The sequence below is a fragment of the Megalops cyprinoides genome, chromosome 15 (assembly GCF_013368585.1).
Source record: "Megalops cyprinoides isolate fMegCyp1 chromosome 15, fMegCyp1.pri, whole genome shotgun sequence".
Lineage (NCBI taxonomy): Eukaryota > Metazoa > Chordata > Actinopteri > Elopiformes > Megalopidae > Megalops > Megalops cyprinoides.
In genome coordinates, this window is record NC_050597.1 from 2,246,707 (window position 1) to 2,259,435 (window position 12,729).

The window sequence follows — 12,729 nt, forward strand, 5'->3', positions numbered from 1 at the left end:
GGATTGGTACATTTGTGGTTTCTGTATGACAAAAAAAAGGAAAAAGCAACAAACAAAAAAATCCAAGTGCTGCCCCCTACAGGATTTCCAAATAATGTCACACCATACCACACCACCAGGGGTGGAGCCGATGGCTCATTGTAGAGGGGGCGAGGACCTGTACTGGGCCCTTATACGGCCTATTGCATCTCCATAGATGCAAGACAGATCCAAGGGGAAACTTACGGAGACAGAAGGGCAGAACAGAGAGAAATGTGGATTACAATGAGGTGTGCTATTTCAGCACATCTCATTGCGTGAGACCGTTTTTAAATACCGCGGCTCCGTCAGCGGTGACGGCGATGGGAAATAAGACAGCCGGTGATCGCCTAGTTCCTACTTTGGGACTTGGACAGAGGGCGTAATTTTTCTGTTTCTACACTTACACAAGGATACTGGACAGCGCAAGCAAGACACACAAACTTTATTCAAAATATTCAACTAAACAACAAAAATGCATGTTCAGTCAGGCAGATTGGGACCAAGGTGGGCCCCTTTGGAAGAACCGTGGGCCCGGGGCAGCCGCACCCTCTGCCCCCTGCTCGCTCCACTACAGCGCACCACGTTTGTGCAATCCTTACAAATGCATGACCAAGTCTGTAACTTTCTTACATGCTTGTCAGCATTATGGTTCAGCAACACTGACCTCAGGAGAAAACGCTTTTGGCTTCCAGTTTTCCTGTTTGTACATATTTCACAGAATTCTGAACAAGGTCTACCAGTGAAAGTATAAGAACCTGTCCACCAGGACATGTTTTTTTTTGCTTTGAAGATTAATCATTAAAAATAAGAGCGTGTAGCTGCACTGCCCTGGGAAAGGCAGCTTGAAGGTCTGATGCCTCTACTGCAGGAAAAACCACATTTGCCATACAGCATTTGCAGAAAAGAACTACATTTGATTTGAAAATAAATGACCATGGATGCGACAGCAAACAGCAGCTTCAGACCTGCTGCACAGCCATACACGGTACACAGCCCTGTAGGACCTGAGTCTATTTTTCCCCATGCTGCGCAGTAAAATAATCTTTCAATGATTATACATTACCGGCATTTAGCAGATGCTCTTATCCAGAGCGACTTACATCAATTACAGGTTTTTACAATGTTATCCATTTATACAGCTGGATATTTACTGGGGCAATTGTGGGTTAAGCACCTTGCCCAAGGGTACAGTAGCAGTACCCCTGTGGGGAAACAGAACCGGTAATCTTTCCCTTACAAGTTCTGCTCCTTAACCACTATGCTACACTGCTGCCCCATAATGGTGCAAAATTTAAAGGTGTGATGGTAGGCATTTTGTCACTGAATTTGTGCATATCTTCCACTATACAGTAATACCTCAGCAATGATGTCTAAATCAAGAATCATAATAAAAATATTATATATATGATATTTTTAAATATAAATATATATGTATAAAATTAAAAAATGGCAGATTCTTCAGTCTTTACATTTTCAATTAATGTGTTTTATTTAGTATGTGGGACTATCCTCATGCTCAGCTAGTCCCTTGAATCCATGCTGGCTAATTTTAGCAGACCCTCAGCAGTCTATACAGATTTGTACCTGGTGAATTAGACCATCCTATCTTAAAACACATTACAGTAAATTACATCAGAACTTTGATTTAACTGAATTTTCTGTGTAGTATTTCTATGATAACAGACTGGCCCGTGACTCTCTGTGGTACAAATCAAAAAGTCTCATTAGTTCTGGGCAACAACAACACAGCAGCACATCTGTGTGACCACTGTACAGGAAGCAGGAAGATTCCTCAGTTTAAATGTCGGCATGTCAAAGGGGATGGTAATCAACTGTATTGCCTTTCTGATAAGGGAAATGAGGGAGGAAAAGGCTACATGACGCCATATTTTCTCAATTTGTTTAATGTGAGATTGTTACTTAAGGGCCAACAAGCGCAATTAACCTTTCAGTATCATGTTTGCTGAAATTCTTTTTATAGATCATATAAAAAAGGTGGAGAATGAGTGAGATATATATAGCATGTTATCACTGCAATACTTCATAATAAGGTAACCTCACAGTCAGGTGTCTGAAACCACAAGAATTTCAAAGTTATGGTTCAGCCCTGTAAGGTTCACCACTGATTTTAGGCCTAAAGGAGATAAAAGAATGTGTAAAAAATACTCTTTGTACACAAAGAAGGTTTAATCCATAATGGGTTTAACTTTATCTAATGTTCCTGCTGTAATTCCTTAATTTGTGTACCTGCTCAATATGCAGTGTGCTGAATTCATGACAAATCGGAATTCTTTGAAATAAAAGGAGAATAAGCGAGATGTATTGCACCGAGCAGGAGGCCTGGAAAAATCACTCAATCAGGTTCTAAGAAAAGGGAGCCTGTCACATCACCTAGACCACCTAACAGAGACTGAACTGCAGGCAGAACAGCTGGGGAAGCTCCAGCGGCACAAGCACATAATGGAACCAGAAGTGCTGTAATGAAGGGCTTTTGCACTACAAAGCACTGCAGAGATGCAAGGCTAATATCAAACACGCTGCAACTGCCAAAGAGCCAACGCGGCGGCCTTCACCTAGCGCAGCGAGCGAACGTAAATCACTCTTAATGACGGGGCAATTACGCCAACGCCAGTGTCTGTCTGAGATCTCACAGCGTCTGGCACACAGGGTACTGATTTTCATTTAAACTACATTATCCGCACACTTGTGTTAGACTGCTAGAAAACAGTAATATTAGAACCATTTTATAATACCTTTCTCTCTCTCTCTATCTCTCTCTTAGGCTGCCTGCCAAGGATTCAAAGACCTTTATGTCAGTTATGTACATGTTATACTTGTTATTAACCACTGTGGAATTCCAGATAATTGTTCCCAAGGCTATGAATCTGAATATTTGGTTAAAACCCTAATATACCTGTATTGTACTTTTCTCAATAACCTGGATTTTTCTTAAAAACCATGAGTGGCAGCTGTCTTGGATACACAGGTATACTGTAAACTGACACTGAGGCACTCCACCCACATCTCGACAAATGATTTTTCACCCATTTTACAGTTGAATCACTTCTATAGGCATGGAAAGTGGTTACCGTTACAAGCCCAACCACAGGTACGTTTTTTTAACCAGTTCGCGTTAAAAGAGAAAAGAAACTGATGCTGCACTGAAACGCGAAGAGCAGGGTGTGTGAAGTGTGACGTGTGGGAGTATGAAAGGGGATTTCCACCTCCAAAAGAAATAGAAAAAAGATACGCTGCTTCTGCCATTAAGAATGGTTAGTGTAATGTAGCAGATCCATTACTTCTGTCCGGAACCACAGCATAGCACCATTTTGAGCTACATTCGCTATTTGGAAACACTCTAAATGGTTAGTGGAGAAGTAACCCTTCCTCTGAGGGGGATCAATCCAGTAAAACTATGATGAACTATGACCTAAATATTTTGAAGCATAATCATCTCTGAGGTGACAATATTTTTTGGTATTACAGAAAGAGGGCTTTTTGTCCGGGGTTTTACACTGCTCAGTCCAGAGCATGCCTGTAGTTATACCACGCAAAACCGTTGTTCAAAATCATCATAGGCCTACATTTTCAAAGATAATGACTTTCAAAATTAATTTACAGTATCATGTCTGTTATTACACTTTAAACACCTTCTTCACCGGAACACGACAGTCTCCACTTACCCAGAACTTCTTCAGAGTCACTCTTTACTCGCAACGTTGTCAGAGGGTAACATTAATGTTTCTATTTGTAATTTAGGTTTTTTTTTTTTTCGTTACATGACGGGGAGAAAATGGATTGGTTATTTACACAAACATACATTGCGATTCCACTGCTTCATGCTTACGGCGAGATGACCCCGGACACATTATGCTACGTTTTAAACATAGCATTAATGCAAATTGTATTTCTTGCATTTTCCCATTACATTAACTCCCACAATCACACATGAAGCTCTGAAACGCAGACACCTGCACGGAAATTAAAACCGATCGGCACCAGTTGCTGTCATGTTGGTTTTATGCTGTTTGACATCTATTATTACTTTGCCACACACAGTATAGTTATGTTTAGTAAACTGGCATCTCTATTTCTGTCCATCCCATTACGACAAAGTAGTAACTCTCCAGTAAACGAGGTGGTTTTGCAGTGCTAACGCACATCAAACGGGTGGCAAAACCGCACGGTGGAGCTGAAAGGCGTCAATCCATTTCCTTTCGTTTTGCACAACTTCTATTTCAACTTTGTGTCAGACATCAGTCTGTAAATGCTGTATTAATGCCTTACTGACACTTGATGGAGTTGCTCACATACCCCTAAAAAGCAAAGATTTACATATTTGCCTGACAGAGGAACATGCTGTCATGTTCCATTTCATTTAGTTGAATATTAAGTTGCACTGATTTCATATTAATTTAATGATGAACAATTGAATACAGCCCACAAAGGCAGTTACAGAGCGGCGAACTGCAACTTAATGACGAGAGCGCCCCACTGTGGCAGTTCGACTTTCACAATATTTTGTTCAGAGTCAGTAAGTGTCTGGATTTAAAATTAAAATTTTATAATAAAATAAAATTAAAATAAAGCACGTAGCAAAAAGACAGCCAAACTGCTAAAAACGGTCTGTATGTCGTATTAACTGTAGTGCCCCGGATGTGAAATTTGCCAGTATCTGATCAGTTTGTTGATTTGGGGGGAAAAAGCTGCCAGTTTGCCTTAAGTAAGGGTGTTTTTAAGACCTTGATGTGACTAGCTACCAGGCCAAAATATTAAACTGGGCTGGATAATGTTCTCCGGGACATCGTTGCCTTTCACTACAATTACAGCAAGGTTAACACGCTAGCTAACTGTGAGAGTGGGAAAAAAGTAGCGAACGTCTCAGTCGCATCTCATACACCATACTAACACTTTCTTTAATGTGTAGCTATAGCTTTAGCTAATTTAACATCGGTGCGACCGTATATTTCGGTTAGTTCGGTAGCACTGTAACGTATCTATCCAATGTTACCTAGCTAGATAACGCTATCATTTCATCACCTGTCTCTTAAGTGCAGTAAACCTACTGAGGGAAAAATGTGTTTTGAAAGATCCTCGTTTCTAACCAACACACCCCCTTGAAATAACCACAGTGCGCCTTAATGTGTGCATAAACTATATCCCGCATGCTTGATATAGAATAGATCAGTAAATGAGCACAATAAAATGGCTTACTACACGGCTGAAGGTCTCCATCATGAAAAACTTTACGAGCTATTTCACCTCAGCGTTATTCTTCAAAATTGAGCCAACTACCTCTGGCAGTTTGGAGGACAGCAATTTTCGTCATATTTATGTGGCGCGAGGAATAAAGAGCCCCTCCCGTTTTGTCGCAGCTGATGGTGCTGGAGAGCGAGCTCGTTTGCCAGTACTGTGGGCTGGAAACTGCACCTCAAACTTTCCGACGCCACTGATGGGGGAAAGCACGATTTCGTTCCGATAGATTTGCAAATCACGCTAGCCCACTGCCTCGGTGACTTGTGTCTGGAAGTAAAGCATAATGGCCGAAGCCTTCGCAGCTCCGAAGGGTGCCCCTGGGACAGGTCGGGGCACGTATGTGGACCGGGATAAACCGGCCCAGGTTCGGTTCAGCAACATTTCCGCCGCGAAAGGTATATTTTGGTTTAAGTTACAGAGATGGCTAGACTAAGCAGCTACAGTGGACCAGTTCATAACATGCTGGTGTTGTTTTTGATTTGTTTTCTCGCCGATTAGCTTCTGCAGGTGACAGCTGCAAAGGCAGGTTAAACCGATTAGTCTAGCTGGTTAATTAGTACACTTATCCGTTTTAAATGAGCTAACTAGCTTCCATGATGCCATTTCAGCAAGTACTGACTATTCCGATTCTTGTGTGTTGTTGGCAGCAAGATTGGTTAACTCGCTAGCTAATGTTTAGGGGCATCAGTTTTTTTATTCTGAAGAGTTTCTGTTCATGCTCATTCTGCCCAACGTTTATTTAGAATTAATATCATCGATCTGTAGCAGGTGCACTCGTTTGCTTCTGAATGCGTCAGTCAGACTGATCATCCGGGTCTGCTCTCAGCTCGTCCGAAGGCCAGACCGATCTGCGGATCTGCGTAGCGCCTCGGCCAAGCTGATGCCATAAACAAGCAGATGATTTTTCCAGAAGCTGTAGTGGTCATTTTTAGCGTCTGCTGGATGTTACGAAAGAAACCACAACTTATGCCAACAGTCTTGGTTGCTCTTTGATTTGTCTGGATCAACAACACCGAAATAAAAGTTTTATTCAAGCTATACAATTACCGATGGTTCTTGATGTTTCATGTTCGATTAGATTGCATTGTGATAGTTAAAGCTTCAGATTCTCAATAACTGACTTTTATGCGCCTTACCAAATTTATTTGGTATATTTGTGTGTGTGACATGTGCTGCTTGCACAATACAACTGGAGTGACTGAAAAATGCCATTCAGTAATGCACGTTCTATTACGTGCTCCCAGAACCGTTTGACTGGAGATTGACCACCTTAAAATGTCAGTGTGGAGCGTTTTAATTATGCCCGTGCAATGTGAGCTGTCCTGCAGAGGAACTGTCTGCTTTGTTTGACAGCTGTTGCTGATGCCGTCAGAACCAGCCTGGGCCCCAAGGGCATGGATAAAATGGTAAAATAAATTATTTCTTTCTCAGATCTAACGTTATTTTTAGCAAAGTGTCTGGAAGGGTGCTGATTGTTTCAATACCCACTGTAGATTCAGGATGGGAAGGGAGACGTGACCATCACCAATGATGGAGCCACCATCCTCAAGCAGATGCAGGTCTTGCACCCTGCTGCTAAAATGGTAGGTTCCACTGGGGGGGATTTATTTGGCCTAGAAGCTGGCATTGTTGATGTTTTTAAGTGAAGGATAACGTTCTGGGAAATTTTTTGAATTTTCTGTTTTCAGATTACTTAATGCATTACCTAGGTGTGTGTGTGTGTGTGTGTGTGTGTGTGGGGGGGGGGGGGGTTAAACAAATGTACCATGTGGCAGTGTCTACCTTTGAATGGATAACTGAAACGGTTTGTGTTTGGCCTCTCCCCCCACACCTCCCACAGCTGGTGGAACTGTCCAAGGCTCAGGACATAGAGGCTGGGGATGGCACCACCTCTGTGGTGATCATCGCTGGGGCGCTCCTTGATGCCTGCTCCAGACTGCTCCAGAAAGGTATCTCTGCTCTATTACCTTATACACAGGTGTGTCTTATGTCACTCATGTAGGTTGTGTACAGTTATTCAGTTCTTTAATATTACATTACCTTACATTATTGTCATTTAGCAGATGCTTGTATCCAGAGTGACTTACATAGGTTACAGTTTTATCCATCTCTACTGCTGGATGTTTACTGAGGCAATTGTGGCTTAAAGTACCTTGCCGAAGGGTACAGTAACAGTACCTCAGTAAGGAATTGAACCAGCAACCTTTTGGTTACCAGCCTCACTCCCTACCTCTACACCACTTTTATGTAAATGTGGCCTAATTTGTTTTTATTTTGTGTCAGGCATCCACCCCACCATAATCTCCGAGTCCTTCCAGAAGGCGGTGGACCGCGGGGTCGAGATTCTGACTGACATGAGCCAGCCGGTGGAGCTGAGCGACAGACAGACCCTTCTCAACAGTGCTGCCACGTCCCTCAGCTCCAAGGTGGTGTCACAGTACTCCAGCCTGCTGGCCCCCATGAGCGTCGACGCCGTCATGAGGGTCATCGACCCCGCCACCGCCACGAGCGTCAACCTGAACGACATCAAAATCATCAAGAAGCTCGGGTGAGTAGAATCTGCGCAGGAACAGGAGTCATTAATGTAGTGTCTTCACCTCAGAGGGGTCCAGGTTAGGGTTAGAGTTCTGAATGAAAGCTCTGCTCCGCCTGCATGAAATGGCAGCTTCACTCTTCTCCCTCCAGGGGAACCATAGATGATTGTGAGCTGGTGGATGGGCTGGTTCTGACCCAGAGGGTGGTGAACACGGGCATAACGCGGGTGGAGAAGGCCAAGATCGGACTCATTCAGTTCTGCCTGTCACCTCCCAAGACAGATGTAAGTTCGCAGTAGGCCCTTTAAGTGTTTTCTTGAATAAAGCACTGCATGGAAACTAGCAATGGTCCTCGAATGCTGTTTTAGCAGCAGTGAATCATATTGTTGAGAAAAAATTTAATTTGTTACACACCACCCTCCAGTTTTGTTTGAGAGATTCGGTATGCCTTTTTTACCCCCTGTGCAAAGCCAAGTGTGCCTGTCAACAACTTGCTCTCTGTTACCAAATGTGAGCTGATGTCATTTATTTCTACTCTCTCTCGGGTAGATGGACAACCAGATTGTTGTGTCGGACTACGCACAGATGGACCGGGTGCTCCGCGAGGAGAGAGCCTACATCCTCAACCTGGTCAAACAGATTAAGAAGGCGGGCTGCAACGTGCTGCTCATTCAGAAATCCATCCTCAGGTCCGCTCCAGTGCTCCTCTGAGTCACGTACCTCACTGTCTCCACCGGGGCAGCTAATGTCATTAATTCATTTCTCCTTCCGTTTCAGCTGAGATTGTCTAACTGCAGCTCCGAATGGACGGCTGTTTAGTATGTGTTGGCTGTACTTGCAGGAAGTGCTGTTGGTAATAAAGGCCTGTTTTTCCAGGGATGCTCTGAGTGACCTGGCCCTGCACTTCCTAAACAAGATGAAAATTATGGTCGTCAAGGAGATTGAGAGGGAGGACATCGAATTCATCTGCAAGGTAGTGGACCTGTGTGTTGTTGTCTTGGTGATGGATGGTCCCTACAGGTAAGCAGATTGACATCTTTCTGCCTTTATTCAGACAATCGGAACCAAGCCTATTGCCCACATCGACCAGTTCACCCCTGAGATGCTGGGCACCGCTGAGCTGGCAGAGGAGGTGAATTTGGATGGCTCTGGGAAGTTGGTCAAGGTATGGAATTTATACTGTTCTGAAATCATTTATTTCACTTATTTATCATTTATCAGTTTTTTCACTTCAGTTAATGGGTGTTGCCCTAGGGGTTGATTTTCATGCAGTTCCCATTTTATCTTTTAAAAGATTAGAGCACAACTCCAAACTTTTCTTATCTTCTTATCCTTTGAAAGGCTAATCCTAAACCTTGACTCCATTATATCGGTGTGTACACATGATTGGCTGATGTTTGGACGCTTCCTGGAGCCACACATGGTTGTCACAGAGTTGCATCCTGTTATTCTCTGTCCCTCCTCTGTTACCCGCGAGAGTGAAATGGCTGCTCGCCCATGTTGTTTATTGGGGAAATGGCTGCTCTCCCATGTTGTTTATTGGGGAAATGGCTGCTCGCCCATGTTGTTTATTGGGGAAATGGCTGCTCGCCCATGTTGTTTATTGGGAAAATGGCTGCTCTGATTGGTGCAGATCACAGGCTGTGCCAGCCCGGGCAGGACGGTCACCATCGTGGTGCGCGGCTCCAACAAGCTGGTGATTGAGGAGGCTGAGCGCTCCATCCACGACGCTCTGTGTGTCGTCCGCTGCCTGGTGAAGAAGAGGTAGAGTGCTTTACTGAGGCGGCGTGATCTCTCTTCTGCACATCTCTGTGCGGGAGTGGAAAGCACAGCTGTTAATGCCTCCCTGGTGCAGTCTTCTCGTTGCTACATTACCTTACATTAATGTCATTCAGCAGATGGTAAATGAGGACTATGTAAGTCGCTCTTATCCAGAGGTAAAGAGTTTAAATTCTCTGAGAGCGAGAGGTTACAGTATTTCCAAGTTATTGATTTATACAGCAGGATATTTACTGAAGCAATTAAGTATGTTTCAGCAGTGCCCCAGTGGGGAATCAAACCAGCAATCTTTTGGTTACAAGCCCTGCTCCTTACCATTATCTTACGCTGCTGCCCTCGACATTAGGTTCAGATATTTGACTGATGAGTCTCCGTTCACACTGCTGTGCTGCGTGTGAGAGGGGTGTTGTGGTGGATGTGTGGGGTGATTGGGTCACTGATTTGGGCCTGTCCTGGCTGCTCAGAGCCCTGATTGCCGGCGGGGGTGCCCCTGAGATCGAGCTGGCGCTGAGACTGGCGGAGTACTCGCGCACACTGGCGGGAATGGAGGCCTACTGCGTCCGCGCCTTCGCCGACGCCCTGGAGGTGGTGCCGTCCACGCTGGCTGAGAACGCCGGCCTCAACCCCATCTCCACTGTCACCGAGCTGCGCAACCGACATGCCCAGGGGGAGAGGACAGCAGGCATCAACGTCCGGAAGGTGAGCCAGGGAGGGACGACTGAGTCTCCAAATTTCATATTTCTGTGTCCAGGCTGTGGTGTCGTGCTTTAGTACTGCTTACACAGTACTGCTTACTGCTTGCCATTTGATGGGGATCTGTTCTAGAGATCCCTGTGAGAGGTGAAATCCACTGTACTCTTAATATAAACTTGCACGCAAGGGTGATTTGTTCATGGCATAAAAGCAGGCGCATCTTTACTATAGAAGTAATATATCCATGAAATAGAAGATGAGTATGTATGTTTATGTAATACATGCATGCAGTGTGGGTAATGAATGTAAGAGTGTGTGGTTGAGTGTGGCTGTCAGGCCCTGGAACAGAGTGAGCCGGGGGACAGGGAATGCTGCTTGGCGTGAATGTTCCACACCCCGATTCGGCGGGTGGTGAGGGTCTCCCGTATTTCTCTCTGTCTGGGACTCTCCCCTCCCGCAGGGTGGCATCTCCAACATCCTGGAGGAGCTGGTGGTGCAGCCTCTCCTGGTGTCCATCAGCGCCCTGACGCTCTCCACAGAAACCGTGCGCAGCATCTTGAAGATCGACGATGTGGTGAGGGACCGCGCGGTGGGGGTGGGGGGGTCCACGTCTCCGCGTGTGGCCTTGCTTTTGTTTCCACGGCAACCTCCACAGATGCTTGAGCGTAGTGCTGCATATGAGCTGCTGTCTCACTGTGCTGTTTGGACCTGTATGTGTTTATTGGGCTGATGTTCTTGGAGCAAGGCCATTAATGTACAACATGTCCGGATACTGGTTAGAACAAGGCCATGAAGGGATAAAATACACTGCACATGTTCTAAAGCTGGTCACAACAAGGCCATTATGGCATGAAACATGCTGTACACATCTAAGGCCGGTTAGAACAAGGCCAGCGGGTACAGAACAGCAAGTAATAAATCGTAGATGAGGCTTCTTGCTGGAAAACTGTGCTCAGAAAAGGAGCATAAAACCATTGCATTCTCATAGGAGAAAGCATAGCCTTCTCACAGAGGACAACATTACCTCGCCTGGCCAGCGTGCAGTGGCTCTAAAAGGCTCAAACCCATCAGAGCTGCTGTAGCCGAGAGGAGGCCAGGACCCGAGAGCAGGAGGCAGCCGTTAAGAGCTCTCGCCACGTCTGAAACTGAGCGCACTCAAACTGCCTGTGAAGTGCACTTCAGATCCAGTGGCGCTGGGGATTCTGCTCAAGGGGAAGTTTATCGCTGTATCGCAGAGCACCCCAAATGTGCTTGGACTTTAGTATTAAATGTCTTTTTCTCTTTTTTCTCTCTCCTTTCTAGGTGAACACTCGATGAAGAATGGAGGTGATGGGGATGGAATGGGGGGGGTGGTGTGGGGGGGCCGGTCAGAGCCAGCGTTCGCTCAGCCTGTGTGTTTGTTACGTTTAATAAAAGTGTAATAAATGCAGCCGCTCTCATTGCATTCATCTGCTGTGTTTACTGTTCCTTCTTCAAATGAGCCTGGCCTCGTTAGGGTAAAAGCGAGTAAACTCAGAAACCTAACGACGTGGTCTTTCAAATTCATTACCAGATAATAACCTCTCAAAGCACCTGTGATTTGAACATCTGCTCCTGTTTCAGGAGGTGTTGCTTAAATTGTGCAGAATGAAACTTCACACATCTTATGTTCTGCATGTGTGTGACTGAAAATGGATTTTTCATTGTGAGACGGTCATTAATAAACATAATTATTAACAAATGTGAGTTGAGTGCATTGATTTCAGACCTACTTTAGTTATATAACAAAATCCACTTGGTCATTCTCATCCACTTAAAGGCTTTACAGCTTTCACCTGAACACTTACTGAATAACACTTTAGATAGATCTGTGCATGTGGTGTGTTATTAATATTCCAAACTAAGAAGCACATTTTAAGTCAAAGTTAACAAAGTTGGCAAAAGCCTTGAAAAGAAACCCTCAGTTCTTGATCTGTGCACAGGCAAGACTTCCCAGCACACGCTGCCCTGATACCTGCCTGGGTGCTTAACTGTGCTGGTCTCCTACGCTCCAAACCACATGCACTCTCCCCGGGGCAGGTTGCTGAGGATTCGGACGTTCTCTGCAGCGTATAGATAATGTAAGGGAAGCGTCCCTGAAGGAGCGTGTTCAGGCACACTCCGATTAGAGGACCTCTCCCCTCTTAACCTCCACCCACTTGCTGTGGATCCAGGCCTGGAACTGACATGCTCTGGTGGCCTCGTCCTCACTCAGCTCCGCCAGATGTCAGTGTGAGTCAGACGCTGTGAGAGAGACGGAGAGAGAACTTGCTGCTGAAGAAAGGACAGGAAGCGGCTCCTGTGTGTGATCGTACAGGTCCATCCGGAATGACAATAATCAGCTGCTCCGCCTCTCCCACATGTCTTTTATTAAGAGCTAAGTGCTGTAAACCAAAGTTAACTATTCTTGGTGTATGAATTTATGAAT

General features: G+C 45.0%; 1 protein-coding gene across 1 annotated transcript; it reads left to right on the top strand.

Moving 5' to 3' along the window:
* The first annotated feature begins 5,396 nt into the window (after positions 1-5,396).
* On the top strand, positions 5,397-11,600 carry LOC118790266 (T-complex protein 1 subunit delta-like). Its single transcript, XM_036547171.1, has 13 exons — positions 5,397-5,672; positions 6,631-6,683; positions 6,771-6,860; positions 7,118-7,226; positions 7,561-7,825; positions 7,963-8,095; positions 8,361-8,500; positions 8,688-8,784; positions 8,866-8,976; positions 9,445-9,575; positions 10,055-10,289; positions 10,744-10,878; positions 11,586-11,600. Exons 1-13 carry the CDS (start codon positions 5,561-5,563, stop codon positions 11,598-11,600), a joined length of 1,626 nt encoding a protein of 541 aa, XP_036403064.1. The 5' UTR covers positions 5,397-5,560.
* The last annotated feature ends 1,129 nt before the right edge of the window (positions 11,601-12,729 follow it).

What these genes read in the sequence shown, in the direction of transcription:
- LOC118790266 (XM_036547171.1), top strand. Translation starts at nt 5,561, where the DNA reads ATGGCCGAAGCCTTCGCAGCTCCGAAGGGTGCCCCTGGGACAGGTCGG. An exon ending in AAAATCATCAAGAAGCTCGG is followed by an intron (nt 7,826 to 7,962) that starts GTGAGTAGAATC and finishes TTCTCCCTCCAG; the next exon opens with GGGAACCATAGATGATTGTG. An exon ending in CAGGCATCAACGTCCGGAAG is followed by an intron (nt 10,290 to 10,743) that starts GTGAGCCAGGGA and finishes CCCCTCCCGCAG; the next exon opens with GGTGGCATCTCCAACATCCT.